Source organism: Apostichopus japonicus, chromosome 2, assembly GCF_037975245.1.
Source record: "Apostichopus japonicus isolate 1M-3 chromosome 2, ASM3797524v1, whole genome shotgun sequence".
Taxonomy (NCBI): Eukaryota; Metazoa; Echinodermata; class Holothuroidea; order Aspidochirotida; family Stichopodidae; genus Apostichopus; species Apostichopus japonicus.
The window spans coordinates 19,539,311-19,551,412 of NC_092562.1; the positions used below are offsets into that span (position 1 = coordinate 19,539,311).

General features: G+C 35.7%; 1 protein-coding gene across 8 annotated transcripts in view; it reads left to right on the forward strand.

Annotated features, from left to right (window-relative positions):
• LOC139981342 (solute carrier family 4 member 11-like) overlaps positions 1–12,102 on the forward strand; it is a 196,503-nt gene that overhangs the window by 65,217 nt on the left and 119,184 nt on the right. The window contains exon 1 of one of the 8 annotated variants that reach the window (XM_071993740.1): positions 254–554. The exons of the other annotated variants lie outside the window; for them this stretch is intronic. Coding sequence (XP_071849841.1) covers positions 488–554 — 67 coding nt within the window. The 5' untranslated portion in view covers positions 254–487. Of the gene's footprint in view, positions 1–253; positions 555–12,102 lie in introns of those variants that run through there. 8 annotated transcript variants of the gene reach the window in all.

A 12,102-nucleotide genomic window follows, 5' to 3' on the forward strand; every position in this document is an offset into this window, starting at 1 on the left:
GCAACTCCTACTCATTTGCTTCCTGATATTTTGCTAGTATTTGCCTTATGGCATTTTCACTACGAGGTAATGCTTCAAATGTCTATTGTTAATCCAGTATGTACAGCTGTGTGTATCAAGCTGCTCAAACTGTACAAGTTTGAAAAAGCAATTGTCGCCAGCGTTTGCTTCCTGTTCGAAAATTTCCAAGCATATGTACACATGACTATGAGCCAAATCGTTATTGCATCCTGTTCGGTTGTCGATACTGTCTGTATGACAAGGAATCTTAACCACCTGTGCAGTCACGTGCTTGGATATTGAAAACGTGTTCGACAAGTTGCAGCACATGTACAATCATGAGACCTTTGTTAGATTCTTGTCATATCAGCTATACAAGGCACTTTTGTCATTAATTAATGGATTTTAAGTAGCTGAATTTGAAGTATCCACTAGTTGCTTCAAAGATTTACTCGGCTTCTCACAACCTTGGCCCTCTCCCTCTACCATGTCGAGTAGTAGCTTTTTAACACTGCGTGCCCCCTGTGAGGATGTTAGGAGACAGCCTCAGACAGGTAAGCTTGTTACTCGTAAATTTATATCCAAACCTGTTTATTGGAATGCATGTGCTTATTAGTGGTTTTCTGGTAGTAATTCTGTTGGTACAGCAAGGGATTTCCCTGTGCTTATATATAGGCTATTCTCTCAGTACAAACACATGATATTTGTCCCATGCCGAGTTAAGACAAAACATTTTGCAGATCATAAACTTATTCTTAGGCTGCACTCGTTAGGGGTCTTTTGAGTCGTATATCCTTGAAACATTCCAGTAAGTGATAGTTATATTATTCATAAAGAACAAGAATAATATTTGAGAAGTTTTATAATTCATATTATCTGTGAGAAAGTTATTATTGGCAGTTAGATCCTGGCTTGTTGACAGTTGCATATCTGTTTTGGAAAGTAAGTCATTTACTGCTATGTGAAAAGACCACATAAATTTGTTTTAATATTTTTTATTACATCACTGTATTGAATGATGATGGAGTAGCAACTCCTAGGAAGAAATGTTAGGCAGTCACCCAAGCCAGCAATGGACTCTGCTTTTCTTCAATGTCTTGAATATTCAAAGCCCTGTAAGGGTCAGATGTAATACCTGTCTGGCCAGGACACATTAAGATGATGAAGTAACAGGCGTTTATAATTCTTTTCTTTCACGGATACGATTACTTTGACTTCATAGTTAGCTAACCCATTTGAAGAGTCAATTAAGCAACTGCATTGTGTCAAATGTCAGTGTATTTTACAAACATGGGTACCAGATATATAGAATTTTCAAGTCTCTATGTTGTTGTGGTATATGCCCAGATCTATGAGAACTTGAAATCTCAAGAAGGATACTGTGAAGAGCATGAAACCAATCAGGACCACTTATTGGACCTGTTGCTATGCTCATGACAAAGGGTTAGCAACCATCAACTTTTGATGAATTAGCTGATTTTGTGTGATGCTTATCTATAATTATAATTTTGGTTGGTCACGTTCTAGGAACATTGCAGCAGTAGTAATGATATTTTCTGCAATTAAGATGGAGGTTGGCCTAAAAATAATTCTCTCAGTAATTGAGAAGTGATGTTTTTAACAAGCTTGGCTAAGTGGTGCTCATGGAAAAAAACATAATTTCAGTTCATACATTTTATCAGAGGTAAGGAGAGAAAAAATTGAATTGTGTTATTTTTGTATTGATTTTCAATACAGAGGCAACCAGAGAACAAATAAAATCATGTTATATTTTTTATTTCCAATAACATTTGTCAGATTGTGGTAATTATTTTCACAGTTTTCCCCCCAACATACAGTATATATGCATGCACTGGTTTTACCATGCAGAGTTTCTGACATGATGTTATAAGTACCAATATTATGATTGAATTGATGAGACCTGACTGGGGATAACGGGAGGTAGGGATGGGGGCAGGGGGGGGGGGGAGAGGAACAAGGTGTTTTAAGGGTGATGAAATCAATTAAATTGAGATTGGAATGTTGATTAAATTATAATAAATAAATGCATATATTTTGATGGGTATGGGGATAGCTATTTCAGGCACTGAAAATGTATATCATTTTGTATTCAGTTTATGCATCTCCTCTGTCATTGTACTAGAATACATGCATTTACATTGCAAAGTTGATTTTACCACTGTGAGGGACTGTGGGTGTTCACCAGGACTCAGAAGAGTACTTGGCCAAGGCCTGGATATTGCAGAATTTTGAACCATTCAGACCTGATATACAGGCATGAGACTCTTCCGCGGAAACGCGGATTTCAGATTATTTTTTTTTTCATTTTCGCGTTTTTTCTCGTAATTCGCGTTTTTTATTATTTTTTATTATTTTTTTTATTTTATTTAATTTTTTATTTATTTATTTATTTTTGCCCAACATGCTGGACTGTGAAGGGAAGGAACTCCGAATTTGACCAGTGGTGGAATCAAGTAGCACAAAGCAAGCAAAAAAGCCTTTTTTTGGTTCAAAAAAGCTAATGGATAAATTATACAAGCAGAAATTCCACAATTTTTTGGCGAGTTACGTGATGTGATAGATTCCATCTAGAGTCCACCATTTTGCATTTAAGCCCTCCTTACCTGACAAAAGAATTCTAAAGGGGAAGGGGTGTCCCCCTCCCCTTAAACCCCTCCCCCAGGACGGCGATCAATAAATTTCAGATTTTTTTTCCCCGGCTCAGTCTCATCCCTGTGATATAGTACAGCTTTACCAATGTTCATTTTTCTGATTGGCAATCATGCCATCAACATAACTGATAATTCTTCCCAATCTGTCTTTGATCTACAGTATATACCTACCTAAAGGTTCTTCGTCCTTGTTCTGCATTCCAGATTTTTCTGTGAAACTTTGCTGCAATTATTGCCAGTTAAGGGTCACAGATGCAATACGTAGTCTGGCTCGATTAAAGTTAATTTAGTTGTCATCTAGCACAGAGTGCAATGTTATTATTTTTCTTAACTATATTCAAGAACTTCGTATGTGGCTTAAATTTTGTGTGTGTTATCTAGGAGAGTCGTTTGGACTGTATAAATTGTATTAAATTCACATATATGTCAATTACGGTATTAATTGAAGTTGAAGGTGACTTCACTTTCTGAATTCTTTTGGTTTTCTTTTGATATGAGGTGTTTATTACTGTTTGCATCAATATTACATCCATGGTACACGAGGCTACCATGTAATATTCCACACTAACTCAGTAAATTAGTAAAGTATTAATTTCTCTGAAAGACTTATTCAAACTTAGTTTTCTTTCAACTTTCCTCTAATAGTGCAAGTCACGTTTTAACTCCGTGGGTGTATATATATGAAGATTTCGTAAGACCTATGAGGATTTGAAATAGAAAACGGAAATTGAAAATGTGATAAAGGTGAATCTAGAGGATGGTGCTTATAACACAGTCTGTAGGTTTCAATCATATCACCGTCATAGATGCAATTCAAAGCTGTCATGTGTGAAGCAGTGGACTGAGGAATAGATAATTATTAAATTGAGGAGAGGAGCGGAATGATCTCTGCATGACCGACAGAGATAACTTACAGACTCATTGTGTCCCTCACATAATGAAGGATTGTTCTTTTGCACCCTGTGTTGCATGACACAGTGCTTATAGTAAATGTAATCCTAGCTGTGATGATATTTGTTCAAAATAACCCCTCTGCCTGGCCCTCCCCACCCAAAATGCTGATAAGTCACATAAGGTTCATTCATGTTCAAACTTCAAATTGCATGCAATTTCATGTCATTTTCCTTTACTGAGACAAATATTACTGTCTAATTTAACATTCCCAAAGGCATCTCTGCATGACAATATTTCTGAAGTTCAGATCATATCTTTGAAAGCACTTTTGTGAACTTAAATGCGATTTATTTAACATGTTGAAATTTGACGTCAGCATCTATGACAGGTCTTATAAATGTTCACAGATATTGAATAAATTCTCGCAAATAACGGGCATGTTTTTAGAACAATAGAAATGCAGATTGATGTTTCATCTGTACCATTGATATGTAGATTCAAACTTCTGCCATGTCTTAATTATACTGAAGTGTTTAGAGTAATCCTGCAAGAGATTAAACGATGAAGACAGAAAGTACAGAGACCTTTCAATTTGATGTCATCATATCTGAAAGGCTTTTTTATGAACTTTTTGCTGGTTTTTCCTTGATTCTGTGTTATCAGGTCAAGATAAGAGTCATCCCATTGTCAGTTAAGTTAAGAGATATGTTTGCACCCTCCAGGCAGTCCTATTCGACTGTTCTTGAATTTTTGAACTCCAAATTTAGACAAACTTTAACGCTTCTATAGATCTTCCGTCGAAGCATTTTTCTTTTTCGGTGAAATTGGGTCGTCATTTGATCGATATAAGATGACCAAAGCAAAATAGATTGTGGTTAAAGCTGAAGTATGCATCGAAGGAAGATGATATATATTTGCGAGGCCTATAATTGCAAAATGTTTCTAGTTTTGACGTCATTACAGTACATCATTAGAGTTACTATATTAAGCTGCTATTCCAGTTCTCCACAATGGCAATGACTTGTATAACAGATGAGATGTAATGATTAAAGACCGATAGAAAAGTCAGGGAAAGTGGATTGTTTAAAAAAAAAAAATTTAATTGCTCCTGCCTGCGTCCTTTGGTTCTACACAAAAGTACAGAATATTAACCATGAAAATGTTGTGGAGTTTCTTAATTTATCATGGAAAAGTTATGAAAGTATATAATATATAATCCTGTTGGACTGCAAGAATTGATTGGTGTTTGACTGCAGTCAGTACTACACTGCTTTAAATTTATTCTCACATGGTCTAAAAATACTTGATTTCGTTGATGTAGTCAGTTCTTTGGATGTGTGAGTTATCACCTGCTGTGTGAGCTGTTGGTTGTGATTGGATAAATATTTTCTATACATAGGTATTGAGAAGAGCCTTTAGCAGTGGATTATAACACCATTGAAAGTATAAGCTGCTACAGCGTTGTTTGCAATCAATAATTAAGAAAAAGGGGGGTGGGGGTTACAGTTATGTAGAATTCAGCTTAGATAACATCTAGCATATTTCTCAACTTGTCATTGTTACGTGCAAAGATGTGTATTAATGTGTGTATTGGATTCATCATATCATAATGATAATTTGTTTCCTCAAAAATTTACAGTTGATCATGTTTTGCTATAACCAATATTGATTGTAATACACTGTATATGACAAATACTATGTTATATCTGTAGAGTAAAAATAAATGTGCAGAGTATCAGTGTACTGTAGAATTGACTAAACAACGTTCCTAGTAATAAATAAAATTATCACATGAAGGAATGAAAACAGCTCAGGCAACACTCTGAATATCCAAGCCATCATTTCCTGTACTGATCTTGGGAAACAGGAAGGCAGAAAAATGTGTGACACTTAATGAACAACTACAGTAATTTTGAAAAGTGCAACTGAGGTCGAAATTGTACAAGCATAGCTACACAATTACATAAAGGTGACATAATTCACACATTCACAGTGCAAGTGACCTAATGTTCTTGTAGAGCCTAGTAAGAAAAAAGTTCATAGAGTACTCTTGTGCAAACTCATTTTTTTTCTTTCTGTGATGAGGTTGGGGGGGGGGTACAATTTTTACACAGTATTTCTAACTGAGGGACTCAACTTTCTGCCAAAAGCTGATTAGCTAAAACTAGGGCACTTGTTTAGTTTAACCATCAGAGTTGTAGTAATTACTGTGGTTGGCCACAAAAATGATGAGAAATGTTTGGTTGTGCAATAGAGTAAAGAATTAGATTGAGTGGAAAATAAACATCCACAGGCTTAAAAGATGATCAGAAGTACCATGTAAAACACAAAATTAAGTGAAAAACCCAAAGTGTAATTAATTTATTGTTCATCATTAGTTGATAAGAATGAATGCACACCACTTTGAATAGTACAATTACTGAGTTAGAGTGCAGAATGCATTTTTACCAAAAGTAATGGAAAATACCTTGTAAACAAGTTATACCAAGAATCTCCAAAAGGTTTATATTTCTTTAAATGGTGTGAAGACTCGCGCACAAAGAAACGTCTCATGCCAGTAATCTGACCTACTTTCGAATGAGGTGTAACAGAAGTGTTAGACACCACCATCGATCCCAGAAAATACACACACAGCTTGCTACCGTCGGTAATTGGACACTAGTGTACAGTGAATACATACAGCTACGGTCAATACCCACAACAGAGTGTTCATAGCAGCGTGGACATCTCAGGTCTAGATAAAAGATAACAAGGTATCACGTTTCACTGTCTGCATTTTGTAGACAAGAAGAAAACGTCATTTGCAAGCAACGGAAAATTAACTTTTATCAGAGTGCGGCACGTGGTTTGGGGCGAGTCTTCAATGCCTTTAAATCTTCAACTCCCACAGATGACCACATAGTTATTATTTGGCATTCTGCAAGACTTAGTACACTTTCATTTGTATTACAAAATGTGAGAAGTAAAATAGAAAAGAGAAGAAGATCTGTGGCCATGTCACAACACAAGTGTAAAAGTGAGCTATTGCTTTATTGGGTCAATTCCATTTGAGGATATTAAATGTTAACTGTTTCCAGGTCTTTCTAAATCATATATGTGATACAAACGTTAATCGTCTACCACAAGCAATGTCAACAAAATTAATATTTAGTACTTTTCATGGCTAAATTTATATACATTCATCAATCACAGATCTAAACCCAATTTTCACCAAGACAAAACAAAAAACTGGGATTTAAAAAAAAAAAATTTATACCAAAAGTCACGTTATATTACTTAAATTGCATTTAAGACTGCACTCAAGAAGTGGTCGAATGTACATTAAAAAATTGGTTTTATTGTCAGAATTTTTTAAATTAAGAGCAGTAATCACTTAGCATGTAATGTTGATGATACTTCATAGAATGCACAATTAACCCTGAGATTCCTCATTCACGACTGCATGATGGGTATTTCTCTTCCTAAACTTGTTTGTTCCAGGGTAAATTAATTGCTAAAAGGTTTCAAATACTTTGCACTTTTGCTTGCATTTTCTTATGAGCTATAAATAGAGATTTTTAGCACCCACTTGTGATCATTCAAGTGTGAGGCAATGGAGAATATGTGAAGTGCATGTTAACGATAAGTTTCTCTACGAAAGCACAGAGATGCCATTTTAGGCTATCCTTAATCCTCACTGAAATGGCTCCTTTGGGGCAATAATAGTGTTTTGTGCATCTTGTTGTTACCTCTCATATTACTGTATGCTTTGCATTTATATCGTATGGCATAAGACCTCAAACCTAAGCAGTTATAAATTAATTTTCTCCTTTTAAGTCACCTTAGAGCCCACATATCTCTTTTGCAATAAACCAAAAGTGAAATAGTTTGTCACCTTGTCCCTCTGTTAGTGATGATAAAAGACGTCATTCTCCGTCAGACATGGTCTTCGGAGCAGTCAGCTGTTGCGATAACAACTCAATTCACAATTTTACCTGCAATTGCAAATCTTCCAATTGAGGGGGTTGTTTATGTATGCCAAAAGCGGTAAACATGTCTATGGATAGATGGCTTTCATTCCTAAGGAGCCAAATGGGAAGCATCAGGCAAGGGTTGGATAAGGTGGTGGAAGGAGTTAAGAATGAAGAAAAGATCATTCCTAATATCATAAAAAAAAATTGTGATGCGCGTAAACAGTAAATCCCACTGAGCCAGCCTTGGAAAAACTCCAGAGAATGTGAATTATATACAATACAACAAGCAGTTTGATGATTCTGTATTGACTCCATACTATAAATTGCTGAGTCCCTTATGCTGGCGTCACACTGTCCCGAAGTTGACACCAGATGGACACACGATAAAGAAAATGTTCAAATTTGGCTCTGATCGTAAAAACATCGGGCCATTCGTGAGGGCATCTTAGGCCATCGCATGACTGCCGGTGGAGTTTTTCAGGCTCCGGCAGCAACTTCGTGAGCGGTGGCAAAATCTTTGGCATGCCAAAAAATTACCGGAAGAACTTGCGAAGGTTCATTTTCGTGTTGAGTTCGTGTGTCCATTTTGCCCTTTGTAAAGCCATCGTGAGGGCATCTTATCAAATCGTGTCATCTTCATTTGTCCTTCGTATGATCATCGGTGCCATCGGGCATTTTCGCCTCACGAAGACAATACGAAGGAAACAAGAAGCTGCCCGATTGTCTTATGAAGGCAACACGACTACGTGAAGCCCTCGCAATGCCGTCGAGTAACCATCGTACTATAGTACGATGACATCGAGATGGGACCACGGTGTCGGCGAAGACAGCCGAATTTGAGAACCTCAAGTGTTTCCCAGGTGTCATGTTAACGTGGACATAATAAAGGCCAGCCTCAGAGCATCTTCCTCAGTCAGTCCTAAGCAACTTTACAGAGTAGAGGCGTGTGTAACCCCCAAAGCTACAATCACAAACACGATTAACCACAATTCAGTTCCTGCAGAATGGCATACTTTGGTGATGAGACAACCAGGAAAAAGAAAGCAGCAGCATTGCTTCTTTTGATGTACCTCAGAGAACATGATGAGCAACTTTTACAGGCCCAGCACCTCCTCTTACAATAAGAAAGCTTTATTTTATTTTACTTTGCCATTTCTTGCTATTTGCCTTTCTAGCATTCGACAATGTACTTATCAATACGTCGTCGTGTATAGCCTTCGTGTGGCATTTGTGTGTCCTGCAGGTAAACTACTTAAATAGAAATGCACATCTTCGTGTGTGGTTCGGGTGCCATCGTGTGACCTTCTGTAGGCATCGTACTTGCTTCGGCTGTTGATTGGCTGTTGACCAAGTTCGGGGCCATCTTCGTGCGAAATTCAAAATTCCATATTCGTATGGCCATCTGGTGTCAACTTCGCGACAGTGTGACGCCTGCATTAAGATCAGAAGTGACCATGAATGATCATGATGACTGACCTAATTATTTAGATATTTACAGGTTATTGTACACATTTGCAGCATAATCAAGAGGTGTTTTTACTACGTGTATGGTTTATATGATGTTACCCAGGCTCTATGCAATGACTTAATGCCAACTATTGATTCCTGAGTTATAGTCAGATATGCAAATAATGAAATGTAAATTATATTAAAAGTGTGGAGATTAGTCACCTCAGGGATTGGTAGTGTAATAATGAGGTTCTACAGCTGTCAATTTACTGCAATATCATCTCATCATTGTCTCTGTTCGCAAATGTTAACTTGCAACTTGAGGATGAAGTGTCTGAAGTGACATCTACTTTAAAGAAATGTAGGAATTCTTTATAATTTATCTAATAAGTTTGACGAAAATGTCATGAAAATTTCTACCTCAGTGTCGTGAATTTGATATATATTTTTAAAAATTCTTTACACATATTACTCGAAAGTCCTCCTCATCAGTCTCTTATGAGGATTGCTATCATTTCTTTGAATTAAATCAACAACAGAGTTCTGACGAGGAAATTATTAACAATTTGAAAAAAGGGCAAAGACAATTTTGGGCTTAGATAGGATTTGAACCAGTGACCTCAGGGTTTTGCAACTCCTTAGTGAAGATTTGGTATGACTCAAGTTTGTTTTTAAAATAATGTTTATAACTGAACTTACCTTAGACACTGTCAAGATTACATCATGTGACTAAGACAAAGAAAGGGAGGAGAGGGGGAATCATATGTTTCAGGGATTTGGTCCTGGCATAAAACTTGCACATCACTATATCCAATAACCACTTACATTTTAAGCTAAGAGAGCAGCAAGTTAGCATAAAGAAGTCATTCCCAAACCTCTCTGTGTTTGAGAATTGTCTCCCGATTCTAGAAACTAATTTAATATATTCTACATATATAATTTTCCCTCACCATTTCTTGAAACCTTTAATACCTTAATTAAGGGTGGATGGAGAATGCTATGCACACACTTAAATGCATTGTGGTTTGTCGATTGAAGTGAAACTTTTATTGTTATTTTATTGAATAGCCCCACCATTTTGTCATACTGTGGCACATAGCTATAGCCCAATGATTATATAGCAAGTTTAACATGTACCTGGGAAGTTAAATGTAGTTCTAGTCATTATTTTCTTTAGAAATGTATATGAGAAGTAGAGTGCATTTCAGAATGTCAGTAAATTAAAACCTCTCATGATCAGTTTTAGATGATTAGTGATTCATTAATTACATTAATGATGAACTAGGTTCACCTTTCTGTTCAAAAAGAGTTCTAAATAATAATAAAGTGGAGTTGAATAGAGCTACACTTTTAATGAGATATGCTTACAAATATTTGCATTGTTTCTTTTCAATTTTGAAAGGAGGTACTTTATTTACGCTGATAACCTGATCATGGCACAGAGTATTAGGGAACTGAAATCTGTCACAAATTCGACTCCTTAGTTTATGAAATAAACCAGAATTAGAAGTAACTTTTTTCTTAAAGTTAGCATACTACCTTATAAAAAGCCTGTGTATGTAACCACCTCTGTTGGAGTTGTTATCATGGAAGTTCATGGAGTTCTCTGACTTGTACACACAAGAGATATCACAAATTTACAGTAATGACTGTCTAAACAAAACAACATACATCCTAAACATACATCCTTGAAACACTGAAGAATGATCAAAATATGTTTTCCCTGTTCTTTTAATTTTCATCTCTGCTCTCAACCTTTGTTTGTAATTCTAACATTCATTGTAATAAATAGGAGAGATAATCTTAATACAGGATTGACTGGATGCCAAACGAAAGGGTTACAACATGAGAAATTCAAACTTATGTAGTGATTATGCCTTTAAATGGTTCTTCAATTTCTAACTAAAAGTCACAATTTAATACCATCAAGTAACCAATTGAATACTAAGTGGTTTGCTTTCAGTATCCCAGAGGATATAAAATGGCTCGTAACGGCAGCATATATAGTTGTCAGACGTGCTGTGTACAGTCATTATAACAGAAACAATGATTCTGTTTTGACCCATAGATGTAAAAACTACTTTGTTTACACCACACATTATAACATGCCCCTAGCTCTCATCCCTGAAATAAAACTTCACTCTATCTTCTTCCTTAACCCCCCCCCCCCCCTCCCCTCTCCCTCATCCCACTCCCACTCACCAACAATTCTGATGATGCCATCAATTGGTAATGGCAGATTAAGCCTAGCTTTTTATCCTGCTATTTGCAGATGTTGTTTAAAGTTTTCTTAAACTAGATGAAAATACTGCCCTCATTTTTAATAAATTTGCTTGACACTTATTTTGTATATGAGGTGCCTTGATTTCTTTCCCCATTATCATTTAAAGTAGTTATGTACAGTATAGTACTAAAAACTTATAATACTAAGGTGGTCATAAACACTTTCATATTGCAGACCTGTTTATTGTTCATATTTATTTATTTTTCCCCCTTTTCTCATATATCTATTTTGTCATAGCTTTCTTCATTAGAAATATTAATTAATGCTATATTGCCTCATGCATCAAAAATAAAATAGAAATCCAAAGCTTGATTGATACATTTACTGGCAGCAAGCAAGTACTTATTAAGCAATGGTATTAAGTATAGTGGAGTCAACTAAAAACTTATAATACTAAGGTGGTCATAAACACTTTCATATTGCAGACCTGTTTATCGTTCATATTTATTTATTTTTCCCCCTTTTCTCATATATATCTATTTTGTCATAGCTTTCTTCATTAGAAATATTAATTAATGCTATATTGCCTCATGCATCAAAAATAAAATAGAAATCCAAAGCTTGATTGACACATTTACTGGCAGCAAGCAAGTACTTATTAAGCAATGGTATTAAGTATAGTGGAGTCAAATTTCTGGTAATTCACCAGGAAAGTAATTATCTTGTTGCTTTGTTTCTAAGCTGGAACAATTGCATTAATCTAATTAAAACGTAACGTTAAAACTGTGAGTAATGATCACTACTCTTATTTGTATGACATGGTTTGCTTTTTAGTGAGGTTTAGTTTATTAAAATTAAAGTTATGAAAACAATGAAAAAGATGATTTAACTTGATGCATTCTTCATTTAT